Genomic DNA, 18,434 nt, shown 5'->3' with positions numbered 1-18,434 from the left:
TCTTCCTGGATCGGGGCTCTTCTTAAATGATCGGCTCTTACTACTTGGGGGCACTGATGTGGACTCCCTTGGCTTGCAGGGACCACTTTCAGGCCACTTTGGGGGACTACTTTCGGACCACTTGGGGTGGCGCACTACTTGGCGCGCTACTTGGGGAACCACGTGGGGAACTACTTAGGAACCACTTGGATTAGGGGACCCACTCGGGTTGGACGTGCCACTCGGGTGGGGCAACCACTTGGGTTGACGCACTACTTGTGGAACTACTCAGGGAACCACGCGGGTTTGTGCTGACTACGCGGCTTGATGCTGACCATGTAACTATGTGGATTGATGCTTACTGCGCAGGTTAATGCTTACTACGCAGGTTAATGCTGACTATGCGGGTTGGTGCTAACTACGTGGATTGGGGGATCCGCATGGGTTGGGGGCTCTACTTGGGTCGGGGGCTCTACTTGGGTTGGGGCTCTACTTGGGTCGGGGGCTCTACTTGGGTTAGGGGATCCGCATGGGTTGGGGCTCTACTTAGGTTGGGGGTTCTACTTGAGTTGGGGGATCCGCATGGGTTGGGGGCTCTACTTGGGTTGGGGGCTCTACTTGGGTTGGCGGGTATCACTCGGGTTGGCGGGTATCACTCGGGTTGTGGGGACTACTTTGGTCGGTGGCCCTTCTCTGGGCGTTTCTTTCTACGTCTCTGAAGTGTCTGTGTTGCTATTTGGCTGTTTTGCACTTTCTGACTTGTGATCACCGTGCAGTCGCAAGTTAGCCTACAGCACGTTTCTCCTGACTTCTCCTGACCTAAGGTTTCGGGTTACGGTTATATCAAACATATTCTTTCTAGTCTGCTAAATACGACTGCACATGCCCCTCCTCCCAAGCATATAGGAAACGACACATCTGGCTCACGTCTCTCTGGCCCATCTTGATCTTTAATCCGAGCCACTTGTAAAGCCGGAGCTCATCGCTACCGTGCACAATCGCGGCGTCTTGCATCTGCTGCTCCAGCCATGGCGTGCACATCAGTGGCTGGCAGGCAAGCAGCGCAGCTACTGCTCTCTGGAGCACTCCATCGTACTGGCAAGGCACATGCATCCCTTGTGTCTTAAACGCACCCTGTATGCTTGTTTCCTCCCACTTGTTGCAGATGGCTTGGGGCGCCCAGCAGTAAAAACACCGCGCATACTTCTCCCACTTCACTTGGTGCATAGATTTCACCTTAGACTCCATTAATGTCATCTGCGCTCCGCTGGCCTTTGAACAGTCCTTCCAGTCGTGGCGCGCCGGGTCAGCCTGAGTGGCCATGCAGATGGCGCACGCATTGCTCCAGCGCTGGAAGTGCTGCTCTAGCCGCTCCAGGTCATATACTTTTTGTTCCGTCCTTCGCCGTTGCTGGATCTCAACCCTCTGCTCTTCAACGACTATAGCTCGCTCTATACATCTGCGCTGCTCCTCTGCTGCCACTGCCGCAGTGTCGGCCTGCGTCTCCTCTGGCTCTTCCTGCTCTTCTTCGACGGCTTGTTGCTTAGTACCACCGGGGTGTCGCTCGCATAGATCACACTTCGACTCTCCCATCTCGCATTGCTGCCTGTTCTGTCTGCCGTCCATGTGCTTGTCTATCGCGATTCGCCGACAGGATTCGACTGTCATAAACTCCTTTGCAGGTCGCTCCAGCTTGTAGCCGAGCGCCTTCTCTACCCTCCCCTCTTTCGTTACATAGCACGCTCTCATAACAATAGACTCGCTGTCGAGCCCTGTTCGTCCCGCCCGGCCGCTCTCTTACACATATTGGAGCAGCAGGGGACACATGGCAACGTGGATCACCACCCGGACGCCTGCAGCGTCGAGCCCAAGACCCAGCATGTTCGTGGCTGTACAAAGCTTCTCTATGCCCAGGGTGAAGCTTCGCACCATGCGTGCCTTTTCCTCGTCTGAGCCCATCTGACGGTAGTATGCAGAGCACTGCAGAAGCTTCGCAAGCCGTTTCGTCTCGTCCACAGTTGGACAATAGACGATGATCTGCGCCTTGGGTCCGTACCTACTCCTCTTCGCAGCCACGAGCTTAATAAGTACTTTTTCTAGCGTGCCACGTGTGTACTCTAGCACCTGGTACGCAATGTTCGTTCGCGTGGTGCGTTCATCGCGGCATATGGTTACGGTCTGGGCATCGAGCCCTGCGGTGTGCAAGAAGGCGGGCTGCAGCGTGGGCGGCAAGGTTGCAGTCAGGTAGACAACCTGTGTGCCCTTCTCCGTCATCTCCACCATCTTGAGGAGGTCTGGCCGCCAGTCCTGTGTCGACTCCAGCAGCACGTGGCACTCGTCTATCACGATACGATCTAGCTGATGGAGCATGCGCTTTTCGTCAATGAACCTGCCGAACGCCTTCGTGACTGCGCTCTCAGGCGTCACCAGCACAATACGAGCCCAGTACGGCGGTCTTCTTCCATCCCACTTCGCGCAGGGGATGCCGAGCTGGTCGCAGCGATCTTGCAGATCGTCTCGCAAGGCATTCAACGGAGCCACGACCACGGAGACGCCGCCTGGCGAGACAGACGCGGGCAGCATAAACAGCATACTCTTGCCGGTGCCAGTAGCCATAACAACTAGCACGCGCAGCCGTCGCTGCATCACAGCCTTGAGGCTTTCTTCTTGCTTGCCACGATACTCGGCGTCCGGCCGTCCAGCGAGTCGCCTGAACTCTGCCTTGAGGTCCACCATCGCGAGCGACGACCAGCGCTGGAGCGCCTGCTTCTCTTGCTGCGCTACCATCTCCGCGCGAACACCGGGGTGCATGCGGCCGTCCTCCCAGGCAGATGCAAACTCCAGCACGCAATGCCAGTCCATGCTCACCCGCCAGAACTCCTCCCGCTCAGCCATGGTCTGAAAGGGAGACTCCATCATGGAGCGGCCGTAGTTGCCCTCCTCTGTTTTAAGGCTGTGGCCGGACTGCAACGCTTGCGCGTTGCTCTTCGCCGGCGCTTTGTTCCAGTAGAGCACTTCCAACCAGTCGCGTGCTTGTCCATCTCTTGCCAGCTCTCGGTGGATGGCTGGGTAGGCATGCCGCCAGGCGCGGGTGCCGAGAGCGGTGTTCATGTACTGAAAGGTCTGCTCGCGCAGGACACGGCGTATGCGATCGGTGCCCCAGTACCCGTCTAGGTTAGCGGATCGTGCCTTCTCACGGTCGGCTTCGCCGTACTCGTCTCCGTCGTCGCTCTCTTCGCTATCGCTCTCGTCGCCCCACTGCTCCTCCGGCTCTGGCTCCCAGATGAAAGCGGTAGGGCGGGCAACGCCATTGTGCAGCATCTGGAGATCATCTATAAACGGTCGACCGAGCCTAAGGAAGTACACCACCAGCTCACCCACCTCCCGGGAACATAGCGGTGGATCGTCTTGACACGCTTGCTGAAGCTATACCCCTTGTGGTACGTAGTGGTGAAGGATACCAGGCCACCCTCTACAAACACCCCCCGATACCCCACCCCGTCTGCACTGTTCTCGCACTGTATCGAGGTAATCTCTGTCCCGCGACCAGGCCCGCCGCCAGACATGTGAACAAGCGTGAAGAGGCCTTCTTTAAACCGACGCACTCCTTTCATGTACCTAGCTACAGCGTCATCGCGCCATAGCGTCCGTTCCGGCCGTTGTGTGCTATCTATCCCACGAATAATCTCTCCCTTAGCGGAGCCTCGTCCAACACCCGGTCTAGAAGCCAGTCTTGCCATCTATCTAGCTGGTTGTCGGGGTGCTTCAGAAAGCTCCAGCCCGTAGCCAGCTCGGCTGGCTGATCGACGAGTTTGTCCACGGACACCTCTGGAAGCGGGGTGGTCCCGGGTCGCACGCAACCCCTTTCGTCTAGATCCAAGAGTAGGACGTCCTTGAATAGCTGCAACCGCACCGTCTCGCAGAGTCCCTTCACCATCGACCGGAGATCGGCTAGCGAAAAGCTCTGCTTGTCAATGAGAAGCCGATCTCCATCCCACGACACGATACCGGGAGTATTACGTCGCTTTGCCTGTGTTCTAGCTAGCGTACGCAAGCGGAGCATTCGATTCATAGGACTGGGTGTGCCTTTGAAGTCGGACAGCGTCATAAACCGTTCAGACATGTCTTTAACTAGCTCATACGCAGTAGGTGCTGTACAAGGGTCTTTCTGAAGCGCTTTATCTCGCTGGCAGCGGGCATGATGCACTACGAGCGCTTTCGAGGTAGTGATTAAAGCAGACAGCGTTGGCGAGAACTCGTGCGCCGGAACCCACCCACCGCCATGGTGATCAGGCTTGAGGCCGAGGACAGCCACTCCGCTCAGCAGTGCGCTCTCGTGCTCGTCGCCAGTCAGGCTGTGGTTGAGCAAGGCGATCCAAAAGCGCAGGCATCGCTCTTCCAGTTTCTCTTTCTTCGCAGCGTTGTCTGAGCGGGCTATTTGCTGGAGTGACACCAAGAGGGCGTCTTGCGTGCTGGTAAGTTTGTATGGCGGCCGCTCGACCTGGTCATATGTGCGCCACAGGTAGCAGAGGATGCTCACCAGCTTCTGGCTGTACTTCTTGATCGTACCGACTCGATGCCTAGCGTAGAAGGGCCGCTCGTTCGATTCTGCGCCCGCCTCACGTCGCTCGATAATCTCCAGTGCGAGTCTGCCGACAACCTCAGCTCGGCTGCTATCGAACGCTTTTTGTATCAGCCGCTCCATAGCTTTGCAAACATCGCGTAAGCCCGTGTCGTCAAACGCCACTTCTTCCTTCCCACGCGCGTCTACCTCCCCACCAGCTAGCTGTTTAGCGCGCAGAAGTGCCGCCCTTGGGATACCTTGTAGGTGCGGGACCCATTCTGTGAGCTCTAGCCACGGATCAGCCTGCGAACGGATGCCCTCTTTAATCTTATCCTGCGCTGCTGCTGCCTCACGCTCTTCTCGCTGATGCTGGCGATCTGCCTTCACTCTCTGGGAGATGTCTGCTAGAGTCGCAGCTCCAACGCTCGTCTCGACTGCAACATACGCCGGCCAGCCAACAGCTCTGAACAAGCGCTGGCAGGATTGGCTGTCTCGCCATACTCGGTTGCGTGAGTGCTTGCTCTTTTGCCTTATATCTCCCCCTCGCTTTTGTTCGTTCACCCAGCCATGCTTATCCTTGCAATGTTTCTGCATGCCCTGCAGCGAGATGCAGGTATACCAACAACGCTCCGACAAGCATACCAGCCCGTCTTCTCGGCTTTTCAGACCAAGACGGGCTCCTTAGCCGGCCTTGGTACACGCACGTCTCCTAGACTCCACGCAAGGTTTGGTAGCGCGCGTACAGCTGCCGCCAGGCTCTTGCGCGTAGCGACTGTGACCTTGGGATGGCGCTCTTTGAGGTGCGTAACGATCTGCGCTGGTGGAATAGCAGTGGCACATGGTTTACAAACTACGACTCGAAGTTCAGGCCGGTGTTTAAACAGCTGCGCAAATAGTTCCATAGTGTAAGGAGCAGAAGGGACACAAGTGGGCGCTATGCAACACGTCCGTTGGCCTAGTGTTTGCTACCCCGCATATTAATCGACAGACTGTGTATCGATCTTGCTTTTGGTTTAATTGCGCTCCCAGCTCCGCTAACGCTGGTTGGAGGGCGTCGTGGTACATCCGTGCGCGGCCTGACTTTCGGTCTGCGGTGTGACCGCGTCAGAACCTCAACAACACCCACCCCCTTTCCGCACAACCTTCGTCCGAACTTCCGCTCGTAACCTCATTCGCAGTACACAATCGATAATGCACTGGTTGCAGCATTAGACAGCGCCGCAGAGCGTTTGATGGCGGTCGTCGGAGCTTTCCTCTGGCCAGCGAAGCTGACTTCGTTCGCAACTACGCGTACGAGCCGCCGAATGAGGACTACAAGAAGCTCTTCTTCTGCAAGCGACCATCTCACGCTCGCAGCGTGATCCAGGTGCTCGGTCCGCACAGCGCAGGATGGCTGATCCCCACCTGTGACGATGCCAGCGTCTGCAAGCCCGTCTTCATTGCCCACTCCGTCTTGTCAGCGATCTGGCTTCTGCGCGAGACGCTCGCCGACGACGTCCTGCCTGACAATATCTGGGATCGTCTGGTCTGCGCGGCCGAGTCGCTTGCGGAGGACGGGATGGAAGAGCCGCCGTCTGCGCAGAAGCCTTTGCTTCCCCTTCACAACAGGCCTCCGCTCCACCCCCGCAACAAAAGAAGCGGCCACACCTATCTGCGCCGGCCCCTACACCAAAGCGCGCTCGAACAACCACCAATAAGACACATCCAGCCAGCCCTCAGCTGTCACAGCCTAGCGAACCGGATGAGCAGCTGAAAGACTCCCCTCTGCACATCACTACCATCTCCAAAAACAACCGCCGTGCGGAGCAAAAACGCAGCAGGACACTCGCCACTTCGCGTGCGAAGAAGCGGCTTGCCCTTGGTCTGGTAGCACCTGGCGACAAGGCTCCTCTTCCAGAGCAGGCTGCCTACACCTCTATTGTGCAAAAGGACGAGTCCGTCGTCGCCTGGATCATTAAGCAGCCGGTCTCTGATGACACGGACTTCTACAGCTCCACCCAAACTCCCTACCTCACGGCCTGCACCCTTCTAGAGAAAGCGCGCGTGCTTGGAAACCAGTCCTCTCGGTACCACGCTGCCCAGTTCCTGCAGGCTTGGCGAGAACGTGGCTCACCCTTCAGAGGTGGCGGCGAGCTCGCTGGCAGCCAGAGCAGGACCGGTGCGGGAGCTAAGCGCTTGCAGCTGCTGAGTGTGCGCAACGATGCTGACAGGGATTTCTGCTTTGCCTGGAACATGTGCACACGTTACGAAGCAGAGCTAGCAGCTGTCTATATCAAGTCTCGATGGGCGTCAGCTCTCCTAGGTCAAGCATACTCTAATAAGATAGCGCAGATCTGGCATAACGACTTTGTATCTAGCAACGACAGAACGCGAAATTGATACGGAAAGGGACAGATCTGCACAGAGGCAGTTGCAGCGCTAGTAGAGTTAGTTAGTCCCAACGCCACTGAGAAGGACAAGCAGGTGTTTAGACGACGGTTAGGCTAAGCCATGCGCTGGTACTCCATTAGTCAGGAGCTAGGCTGGGGCATTCTGACCCTGATACCACACGACGAGATTGCAAATCGCTAGATAGAACGCACCCTCCGTGTAGGCCAGCTGCATGTCTGGATTGAGCTACTTAAGAAGGAGTGTCCAGACATTTGTGCAGCTAGCAAGGCACTTAAGAACTGGTTAGGGCCAGAGGGAATTGCTGGCGGGCCCATCAACGAGAAGAAAACGCTGAGCATTGAGGCGGAGGCGCCAGCAACCATCTACGAGGTGGAAGAGATTCAAGACAGCGAAGACGACGAAACTGACAACAGCGTTGACGACAGCACCAGAGAGCAAAGTCATGCTTCGCCGAAGAGTCCTACGCCAGCTCTGCGGTTGCGTCAGCTAACTTTGCTTAAATTGTTCCATCCTGTAGAGTAGATGTTACCTGCGCTTAACTCTGAACATTGTGCTACATACCTTATCGATACTGCCCTACAACATCGCAAACATTAATATTGAAACATCTACTATATTCCACTCACGTACTGTATGCTCGATTCTTCTAGAAATTCAACATACAATTGGGACGCACTTTGTACACGTTCCGCAATCGTTGCAGCAATATTTGACTTCAGGAACAGCGAACAAATTCACGCTGAAAAAGCGAACAAATACAGTCGAGTGTCTGTGCTCACGCTAAAATTTACATAGGCAAAGCGAACAAATACACTGTCTTTGTTCGTATAATCACTGGGAGCTTCTTCTTTCTTCTCTACTACTTTCTTTCTTTTTTTACTACTTTCTTTATGCTCTATACACTTTGTCTTCTACTTCTTCTTTCTTCTCTTTAACAATTTTGTTAAACTACTAAACTACTAAACTACTTACATTTTCTTTTCTTCTTTCTTCTTTCTTCTTTCTTTCCTCGCCTTTTCTTTCTTTTCTTTGTACCTGTAACAATCTTTTTTCAACTTTTCCTTCTCTTACTTACTCGCTTTTATTACTCTCTTAACTTTAACTCTCTTTTTTATTCTCTTTACTCTACTTATCTTTCTTCTACTTATCTTTCTCTCTTCTAAAACTTCTTAAACTTGACTTTTCTTTATCTTTTAATCTTTTAATCTTTTAATCTTTTCTTAAATCTAATGGGTTGCTAATCTTTTAATCTTTTCTTAAATCTAATGGGTTGCGGTCTACGTTTCTCAAATACGGATAACCCTAACCCTAACTTACGTCCGGCCCTAAACCCAACTTCACACTATAACACCTTACGGGCCCTCTACTCACCCTCTACTTTCTACTCCTCTTCTTACCCTCCCCAACAGCTTAATGATATGGTCCCTACTGTCTACTACTAACAGTGAACCTCCTTAGCTTCTGGGGCTTTGTACCTGCGTTCTACCCTCTGCTACGGGTTACAGCTCTTAACCTACGTCCTAGCCTGAACCTAACTCGGCTGCACTGCTTCTACAAATTATGAACAAAAAACTCTTTTATTGGCTACCACTACGCCTGCTACCTCCTCTACTCTGCTATTAACCGCGTGATCCAACAAAACTCCCCTACCAACCTATTGCTTTCAACGCACTCTAACGCCTGTTTGCGCCCTAAATGCCTAACCAATCCCTCTATTGAACTCGCATCGACGCCCTGCTCTACTAACCGGCCAATCCACCGCTCTGTCACGCCCTCCCCGCCCCCGTACACCAACCCTAACAACCCTCCTACTAACACCCCTCAGTATTAACAATCCCTTCCGTCTGCTCTCTAATACCGTCCGCGTCTGTTATCTTCCTATCGGTTGCACACCTCCTGCGGTACTCCACACCAAAAACAACCTGAATACTCCTCGAACCGTATCTTCTCCTCTACTGCCTTGATTATCTCCTTCGCCTGCCGGCTCTCCGGCCTCTAACACCGCCGCACGTCGTGCTCGCTCTGTCCGTCGCCCGCCACCTCGCATATCCCACACCGCTTCGTCCACCACGCCAACTGCCTGCGCAACCACTCCACGTCGGCGAACTCTTGCTGCCGCTGCTGTATCAACGTCTGTCGCGGGCCGCGTCGTGCTTGCTGCTGCTGCTCAAACACCCGCTGTGCCTCCTCTTGCTCCGCCTCGACCGTGTCCGTATCCTCTACGTTGCTGCTGCCTCCCTCGTCCTCCTCCATCTCCTCCTCCTCCATCTCCTCCTTGTCTTCTTCCTCGCCGTCTGCTCCTCTGCACACGTCGCACTTCTCCTCTCCCTCTTCGCACACCACCTGCTCTTTCTCTCGCCTGTCCAAATACCCGTCCAACACCACCCGCCTGCACGTTGCTGTCTTGTCTATGCCTTCCACGTACGCTCGCACCAGCTGCTGCTCCACCTCTGCCTGCTTGTCCTCGGCTGCCCGCTGCTCGCCTTCCTGCACGATCATGACCGCCTCGCTGCGCAACCCGTCTCGTCCTGCGCGCCCGCTTTCCTGTGCGTAATCTAATATAGTAAACAGCCAATCAATGTGTATAATGCACCAGATGTCTGGTATGTCAACGCCTATCCCTAACGCGCTTGTTGCTACAATCACCCGCTTCTTGCCCGCGGCAAATTCTTCTAACATGCTTGCTTTGCCTACGGCCTTGTAATGATATACGTGACAACCTAACTTCTTTACCAGCTCCTTAACCTTCAGCACCAAATTGCTGTACACTACGACTTTCCCTGTCTTGTACTTGCGCAACTTCTGCTGCACCATGCCCAACACCATTTCTTCCACCTCCTTCTTCTTTGCTGCCTTGCCTACCCTGATCACGCGGTACGCTACGTTCGTCCTTGCGGTTTCGGCTCGGAACAAATCGACCTGATCTCGCTCAACGTACATCCGCCGGAACAACTCATCCTCCTTGCTCGGCGGCAATGTTGCTGTCAACATCACCATCTGCGTCTCGGCGGCTGCTAACTTGCCCAACTTCTGCATCTCCTTGCAGAAATTGTACCAGCAGTTCAACATAATATAACACTTGTTAATTACAATTCGGTCCAACTGCTGCGTTGCTCGCAACCGGTTCAAAAATGTCGCAAACTCTTCCCTAACCGCTGACTCGGGCGTTACTAACACGACTGCGGCTGCGTCTGGCAGGCGGCAGCTGTCCCACTCAGCGCACGATATTCCCAGCTTCCTGCATTGCCGCATCATGTCTCCTCACAACGCGATCAACGGCACGACGACCACCGTCGTACCGCCCTGCTCTGCCCACGCCAGTAACATAAACAACATGCTCTTGCCCGCCCCAGTCAGCATCACGGCGACCACGGGGCTCTTACCGGACACGATGGCGTCAACGGCCTCTTTCTGCACCCCTTAAAACTCGGCCGCCTTGCCCATCATCTGCTGCAACCGCACGGTCGTGTCTATCTTCCTTAATCGGCCCTATCGACCAATCCTCGCCTCGTCCGCTTCGCTCTCAAACGGCGCCCTCTTTCGCTTTTTGCACTCTCCGCCGTCCTGCACGTCTGCTTGAAATCCCAAAAATCAATGCCAATCTGTGCTCGACATGCGGAACTGTTGTCTTCTGTTAGCAACAGCCCCTGCCTGCTCTATAATGCCTCGCGCGTATATCATCCCTGCAACATGCGCTGTGTGTCCAGCTTGCTCGTCCGCAGCTAACGCTGCCATGTTCTCCTTATTCCATTCCTCGTTGTCGTCCCCCTCCTCCGTCCTGAACGCCGTGGATCCGCGCAAAAAACGCTGGCTAATGCTAATGGCGATCTCACGGTATGCGGCAATCGTCAACGCCTGCCCCAGCCCTATCCTGCTCTCGCGCTTCAACGCTTCGCGAAACCGGTCGCTTGTCCACTTCTGTCTGCTGGGATCAGCTGGCCACATGTGTGATGATATCACCTCCTTCTCCCACACCATCGCTTCCAACTGCTGCTGGAACAGCAACACCAGCCACATGTAATACACCACCAGCTCGCCCACCTCGCGCGGCAAATACTGGTGGATAATCTTAATATTGCTGCTAATGTTGTATCCTTTGTGGTACCGCGTTGCTATGTACACCATGCCGTCTTTAATGCCCATGTTGCGAAGTCCCCCCTTTGCGGTGTTGCTGTGTCGAATGCTGGCTAATTCCAGCCATCTTGCTGGCTGTCCTTCCATAATATGCACTAACACTGCTATCTTCTTGCGGAACTTAACAACGTGATCTATGTACCGCTCCACCTCCTGTCTGTTGATGCCTGAACGGGTTCCCTGTTTCGTGAATCTGTCCCAGATGCTGGCGTCCTGTCCCACCCGCTGGAACAACCACCCCTCTCCATCAACAGGCATGCGCGTGCGGTGGTCCTTCAAAAAATTCCACCTAGGCCGCTCGTCGGTTGGGTTGTCGCGCAAACGGTCCTACGGCACACTGGGGATAGGTTCGGCAACCTTGCTGTTGCTAAACAACAACTCGTCTATTAACAATTGCCAACTCTCTGTCGCCAACCCGTGCACTATGCCGTAGAACTGCGCTATGCTGAACTGCAATCCCTTGTACAACAACTCGTCCTAGCTAACCTACTTAACGTGGCCGCGTGACGTGGTGTTGTAATAGATCTTCAAACCGTACGTCTGCAAATCCAACATCTACTGCATTAGGCTGTAGCTGCCGCGCACTATAAACCGGTCTATTATCTCCTGCACAAACTGTAAACATCCTTTGCGCCAGCGCTAGGGCGGGTTGCTGCTGTCGTCGCTCTTGTACGCGCTGTCGCTGTCAAACTTGTCCTTGTCAAACGGGCCTGACAACTCTAACGCCTGCTGCACAACCATAAACCGCGCTACCTTAATAACAGCTGACAAAACAGGCGGATACTGCTCGGCGCCCTTCTAACCGTCCTCCTTAACGCCTAACACGGCCAACGCGCACACTAACGCGCTGTCGTACTCCCTGCAGGTGATCTTCTGGCTTATTAACGCGATGCAAAACTCTAAACACGCCCGCTAGATGCGCGACAACCTCTCTGGCTTGCTGATGGCGTTGGTGGTAGGCTCGGCTGTGTCTGTCTCCATCTCCTCAATAGCTTCGTTGACGTCTGCCATGGTCTCGTCTTCTTCGTCTTCGTCCTCTACATCTTCCTCTTCCCTCTCCTCATCTTCCTCTCCTTCAACGCTTCTCTCCGCCGCCTCAACCAACGCCTCCCATGCCTCTCGCTGCTGGCAGGTAAAACGATACGCTGGACTCTTCCACGCGTGCTCCTGTTGCGTTTATGCAAAAAACATCAGTATCTGCTGCCACAGCCGCGTGTAGTTGCTAATTGACTTCTCGTTCATGTACGGCTGCAACGGCTGGAATCGCGTCTAGTGCTTCTCTGTCTAGATCGCCTCCAGCCGCACAAACACACCAATCCGGTGGATGACGGACGCTTGACTGAACCGCGCCAATCCCTCCATCGCCGCCCACATCGCCGCCTCCACGGGCTCGGCCTGCTGCTCCTGCCTAGGGTCGGGCTCTGCCATAGGTTCCGCGATGCACGCCATCAGCTCAGGTCGCTCCATGCCCACCAAATACGGCAACTACTGCGTCCGCTCCAACCACGGGTTCACCTCATCTCTCTTACCCTCCTGGATGGTGTTTTGCGTCTGCGTCTCGACGTTGGCCCACGCCTTAGCCATTTGCTCGCCCACCTGCGCCCACGCTGCGTCGCCGTCGATAGGCACCGCCTCTGGGCCGTCGTTGCCGGGCTGGTGGACCTCGAAGTACTGTGAGCCCTGGCCCTAGACCAACAGCCGCTAGCAATGCACTGTCTTGCAATACTTGCGGATACGCTCTTGTATCTTCTCCTGCTGCTCCCGCTCTAGGCGTCTACCTTTCCCTGCTGGCGACCACTCGTGGGCGACTCGCCAATGCTTCTTTATCACGCTTACGCTCCAGAATATCTGGCGGCAATGGTCAGGCGCTAATCGACACATCAATCCGTCCTCGTACACAGGCAACTGCTAGATAGGCTTAATAACCTGGCTTAGCACTTCTAACTCACTGGCATACTGGATCAAACCGGCCCAGTTGCCAACATCTTCTGCTATTTCTTTAGCTTGCTTTTGCTTGGCGGGGTGGGCGCGCTGCACATGGTTCTTAATCTGGCTGGGCAAAACGCCGTGTCTGCACTCTTTGCACACTGCCAACGCGTACTCCACCAAATGCTTAAAATACTCGCCCGCAATGCTGCTCTCTGTCATAGTGGCTGTTTAACAATTAATTGTGGGCTTTAAATAACTATCTGGACACTGCTGCATTTAACTACGGACTGCATGCTATCTATAGCGCTGTTGACGCGTCTTTCTACCTGTATATTTAACGCAGCTACGCGTGTGGGTAACGTTAGTGATCGCTGGTCGTAATCTCAGAACGCCTCCGAACCTAGTCGCGTGGGCTGTTGCGGCCTCACAAACCTTACCCCAACCTCAAACACAAAACCCTAACAACATTAACTACACAAGCTATAGGTCTGCAAATTACTGTTAATATATAATGTAACCTACTAATTAACATACTTAAGTTTTAGAAAGATTAGCCTGCAGGAACCTATTAAAACTAGCTCTTAAGTATAACGCAACCAGGCCCATATGCTTAAAAATACGCCGGCGCTGGGATATCTTGTCCCTAACTAAAACAAGCCCCTAACGCAACTTAGGGCTGAGTTGACTTGACGCCCTAGGATAGAACAATATATCTATAACTTAGATTATAGCTCTATAAGTTATATGCAAGTTAAAGAATTATATATCTATAACTATAAGTTATAGTATAATATATCTACATCTTAGATTGTAGCTCTATAAGCTGCGTTTAACTTACAGCATAAGGTTCTACCTGCCTAGGCTTAGCTGTAGTAGTTGCTGGCTGTGTGGCGCTAGAGATAAAGGTAGGCAACAATAACTCTTCTTAGCCTAGCGCGCTCTACGTCCTGCGCTGTAGCAGTACCTACTAACAGCACTATAACTATAACTTATATTATAGCTCTGTAAGTTGCGTTTAACTTACAGCATAAGGTTCTACCTCTCTAAGCTTAGCTACAGTAGTTACTAGCTGCGTAGCGCTGGAGGTAGAGGTAGGCAATAATAACTCTTCTTAGCCTAGCGCGCTCTGCGTCCTGCGCTGCAGTAGTACCTACTAACAGCACTATAACTACAACTTATATTATAGCTCTGCAAGTTACGTTTAACTTACAGCATAAGGTTCTACCTCTTTAGGCTTAGCTACAGTAGTTACTGGCTGTGTGGCGCTAGAGGTAGAGGTAGGTAATAATAACTCTTCTTAGCCTAGCGCGCTCTGCGTTCTGCGCTGCAGCAGTACCTACTAATAGCACTATAACTACAACTTATATTATAGCTCTGTAAGTTACGTTTAACTTACAGTATAAGGTTCTACCTCTTTAGGCTTAGATATAGTAGTTACTAGCTACGTAGCACTAGAGGTAGAGGTAGGTAATAATAACTCTTCTTAGCCTAGCGCGCTCTACGTCCTGCGCTGTAGCAGTACCTACTAACAGCACTATAACTATAACTTATATTATAGCTCTGTAAGTTGCGTTTAACTTACAGCATAAGGTTCTACCTCTCTAAGCTTAGCTACAGTAGTTACTAGCTGCGTAGCGCTGGAGGTAGAGGTAGGCAATAATAACTCTTCTTAGCCTAGCGCGCTCTGCGTCCTGCGCTGCAGTAGTACCTACTAACAGCACTATAACTACAACTTATATTATAGCTCTGCAAGTTACGTTTAACTTACAGCATAAGGTTCTACCTCTTTAGGCTTAGCTACAGTAGTTACTGGCTGTGTGGCGCTAGAGGTAGAGGTAGGCAATAATAACTCTTCTTAGCCTAGCGCGCTCTGCGTCCTGCCCTGTAGTAGTACCTACTAACAGCACTATAACTATAACTTATATTATAGCTCTAAAAGTTATATTTAACTTACAGCATAAGGTTCTACCTCTCTAGGCTTAGCTACAGTAGTTGCTAGCTGCGTGGCGCTAGAGGTAGAGGTAGGCAATAATAACTCTTCTTAGCCTAGCGCGCTCTGTGTCCTGCGCCCGCAACAGCACCCCCTTCCAGCGCCAATAACTTAAGAACCACTGCTTAGGCTGGAATTCTGAAGAGTAAGTTCTCTTTGCGCAATTGTGCGCTTCCTATTCCACCCTAAAATTTAAAATTTAAAATTTTAATGTTCGTCTAACCCTATACCTGTTTTCCCTCTTCTAGAATACTACTCTAACAATAACCAGCAAAAGATAGATAACCTACTAGACACCTTAGGGCAAGAGTTTAACTAAGTTAGCTCCCTACTAACACGCAAACAAGAACGCCTAGCTTAATAACGCTAGAAGCGTAACAATAAAGAAGCCTATTACTAAATGTATTAGGAACTTGTTAGTTCTATAGGAGTACCTAAATTTACAGAATTAAACTAGAACTCTAACAGCTTGTTTACTAGTTTAGAAAAGAAATTAACAATAGTAAATAGTTTGCTAATAACCTAGAAGAAGCTAAAGACTAGCTTTAGTGTAAATAAGAAATATAGCTTAGCCTAGAACGTATACAGAAGTAGAAAGAAGTACTACTAATAATTAGCCTATAACTATAGTATATCTTAGACTACTAAAACCTAAAATATAGAAACCTTACGTGGACAGTATACACTAAGGACAAATACATAATCTACTATAACAAGAAGCTTAGTACAAGATAGTTCCTAGCATAACAAAGCCTATGTTGTAGTTAAAAGTACTAGTGTTATAATAACCTATGTAAACTTTATCTTATTAACAAACATTAGAATACACACTTTCCTAGAACAGATAACCTACAGGCTACAATGCAAATACAGCTAGTAGTTAATAGAAGTTACTACAACACACGCTGATAGAACTGCCTTAAAGCAGATTGTAAGGAGCATTGCAGTACTAAGGAGTTTAAAGGGTTTAGTAAAGAGAGGACCTTTTTAGGCTAGCGCCTACAGGCCCTAGGGATCAATCTATTAATAGCATTAGAAACAATTACCTTATTAAGCTACCTATTAAACTAAATAGGGTACCCTTAACAGTACTCTTAGACTTAGGAGCATAAGTAAGTTATATATCTAGAACAGCAATATAGTAGGCTAGACTTAGATTATATTATAAGGAGAACCCTTACTTACTTTAAGTAGCTAATAGAGAATTAATGCTAGACAAACTATTAATTATGTTTAAAGTAATAGCAGCACCCCTACAGATATAGGGGCACTATAAGGAAATAAACCCAGACATCTTTACAAAGCCCACGCACAATAACATATTAGGACTTCCCTAGTTATAAAAGTATAACCTAAAGATAGACTAGGTATAAGAAAGACTTTTATTAAAAAGGATATAAATACAGCACTAATGTATCTACGCCTACGCAGCGCACGCAGTAGCTAGTAGATAAAAAGGAGATAAATAATGTCTCTTTAATATATAAGATGCGCTAAGATAGAGTAGTTAACTATGTAGATGCTAAACGCCCTACAGATTACAAAGCAAGAGTTAAGGAGGAGAGGAGTGCACCTTCTGCTATCCCTAACGTGGACAGACAGTACGCAGAGATGTTTAGAGAAGAGCTTTTAGTAAAAGCCCTACCTAAGCATAAACCCTAGGATTATAAGATTAAGCTCTAGAAAGGAAAGATACTAACTTTTAGGCTATTATATTAGTTATTAGAAAAGGAACTTAAAGTACTTTGCAAGTATATTAAGGAGAACCTTAAGAAGGGATTTATTAGAAGATTAGAATTACCTACAGGGTACCTAATTATGTTTGTTCCCAAGAAGGATAGCAAGCTATAACCTTATATTAACTTCTAGAAGCTTAATAAAATAACTATTAAAAACTACTACCTGCTTCTAAACATTACAGAGTTGCAGGACTAGCTAGTAAGAGCTTAGTACTTTACTGTGTTAGACCTATAAGGCGCGTACAACCTTATACGCATAAAGGAAGAAGAAGAATAGAAAATAGCATTTAGAACGCAATATAGACTCTATAAGTACCTAGTTATACTATTTAGTCTAACAAACGCACTAGCAATATACTAGGGGTTAATTAATAACGTCCTAAGATTACACGTTAACAGAACTGTAGTAGTATTTCTAGACAATATCCTAGTATACTTAAAGATATTAGAAAAGCATAAATAACATGTTACAGAAGTGCTAGAATGCCTAAGGCAGACAGACCTATAAATTAAACCTAAGAAGTGTAAATAGCATAAGGAGGAAGTTAAATTTCTAGAGTATATTGTAGGACAATATAGAGTTAGGATTAGTCTAATAAAAGTAGAAGTAGTTAAGACTTAGTAAACGGTAAAAACGGTTAAAAAGATCTAGGAATTCTTGGGATTTGTTAAGTTTAACTAACGCTTTATTAAGGACTACTCTAAGATTGCAATTCTGCTAACAAAGCTTACGCAGAAGGATACACTATTTAAGTAGGGATAAGAACAGAACAATGTGTTTAAGGCACTTAAGTAAGCCTATATTACACTTCCTACGCTAATTATATTTTATAGTAGTCAACTAGTGTGCATAGAGACTAACGCCTTAGATCTTAAATTAGGCGCATATATTATATAAGAAAAGGATACACTATAGCACCCTATTACTTACTACTTACGTAAGTTCTTAGGACCTAAAGAACGCTACAATATACATAACAAAGAATTACTTATAATTATATTAGCTCTAGAATATTAGCAACTATACGTAGAAAGCTACTTAGAACTTACTATCTACACTAACTATAAGAACCTAGTATACTTTAATACTACTAAGGTCTTAAATTAACAACAAGTACGTTAGTCTAAGATACTTAGATAATATAAATTTAAGATATTATATACGCTAGGCAAAGACAATAGTAGAGCTAACACGCTTAGCAGACAATACAACCTTACTAGAGAAAAGACAATAAACTAGTTTACAGTACTAGGAATTAATAATAATAGGTTACTTAGACTATTGCAGTAACTAAACAATATAATGCAAATTAAAAACAAACAGCGCATTATATTAGACGTACTAAAGGAACTTTAGAACAAAATTATAGCTAATTACCACAATAACCTACTATATAGACACTCTAGAATTACACACATAACAGAACTTATTAAGTAACACTATAGATTTAGTAATATAAAGGACAAGGCTACTAAATACATTAAGAACTTTATTAACTGTTAGCAAAGAAAACACAGTACACACGCAAAATAGAGAGAAATACAGGTAATAGAGCTAATAACAGCGCTATAGATAAACATTATAATAGACTTTGTTACACAGCTACCTATCTTAAGAGGCCCTATAACTAGATACAACTACAACTTAATCTTTGTTATAGCTAATAGATTTACTAAGTACACTAAAATAATACTGTTTTAATATAGT

The 18,434-nt window shown here is 49.3% G+C and overlaps 4 protein-coding genes across 4 annotated transcripts, besides 15 other annotated features; all 4 read right to left on the bottom strand.

Moving 5' to 3' along the window:
* Positions 1 to 420: part of a dispersed repeat that runs on past the window's edge.
* Positions 396 to 475: a dispersed repeat.
* Positions 476 to 606: 131 nt separating this feature from the next.
* Positions 607 to 7,770: a mobile genetic element.
* EKO05_0010518 (uncharacterized protein) lies at positions 838 to 1,728 on the bottom strand (the record flags this gene model as incomplete). The annotated part of the gene is made up of 1 exon (XM_038943181.2): positions 838 to 1,728. One exon carries the CDS (start codon positions 1,726 to 1,728, stop codon positions 838 to 840), a length of 891 nt encoding a protein of 296 aa, XP_038794153.2.
* EKO05_0010517 (uncharacterized protein) lies at positions 1,777 to 3,300 on the bottom strand (the record flags this gene model as incomplete). The annotated part of the gene is made up of 1 exon (XM_059637774.1): positions 1,777 to 3,300. One exon carries the CDS (start codon positions 3,298 to 3,300, stop codon positions 1,777 to 1,779), a length of 1,524 nt encoding a protein of 507 aa, XP_059493757.1.
* Positions 3,193 to 3,258: a tandem repeat.
* EKO05_0010516 (uncharacterized protein) lies at positions 3,650 to 5,137 on the bottom strand (the record flags this gene model as incomplete). Its single annotated transcript, XM_059637773.1, has 1 exon — positions 3,650 to 5,137. One exon carries the CDS (start codon positions 5,135 to 5,137, stop codon positions 3,650 to 3,652), a length of 1,488 nt encoding a protein of 495 aa, XP_059493756.1.
* EKO05_0010515 (uncharacterized protein) lies at positions 6,550 to 6,777 on the bottom strand (the record flags this gene model as incomplete). Its single annotated transcript, XM_059637772.1, has 1 exon — positions 6,550 to 6,777. One exon carries the CDS (start codon positions 6,775 to 6,777, stop codon positions 6,550 to 6,552), a length of 228 nt encoding a protein of 75 aa, XP_059493755.1.
* Positions 7,771 to 8,221: 451 nt separating the features above from the next.
* Positions 8,222 to 8,275: a mobile genetic element.
* A 166-nt stretch (positions 8,276 to 8,441) lies between these two features.
* Positions 8,442 to 13,191: a mobile genetic element.
* Positions 12,081 to 12,159: a tandem repeat.
* A 44-nt stretch (positions 13,192 to 13,235) lies between the features above and the next one.
* Positions 13,236 to 13,565: a mobile genetic element.
* Positions 13,566 to 13,958: 393 nt separating this feature from the next.
* Positions 13,959 to 13,999: a tandem repeat.
* A 330-nt stretch (positions 14,000 to 14,329) lies between these two features.
* Positions 14,330 to 14,339: an inverted repeat.
* Positions 14,330 to 14,436: a mobile genetic element.
* Positions 14,427 to 14,436: an inverted repeat.
* An 80-nt stretch (positions 14,437 to 14,516) lies between these two features.
* Positions 14,517 to 14,557: a tandem repeat.
* Positions 14,558 to 14,888: 331 nt separating this feature from the next.
* Positions 14,889 to 14,933: a tandem repeat.
* A 300-nt stretch (positions 14,934 to 15,233) lies between these two features.
* Positions 15,234 to 18,434: part of a mobile genetic element that runs on past the window's edge.

This window comes from Ascochyta rabiei, chromosome 19, assembly GCF_004011695.2.
Source record: "Ascochyta rabiei chromosome 19, complete sequence".
NCBI classification, from domain to species: Eukaryota; Fungi; Ascomycota; class Dothideomycetes; order Pleosporales; family Didymellaceae; genus Ascochyta; species Ascochyta rabiei.
This window is presented reverse-complemented; position numbering and strand designations above follow the sequence as displayed.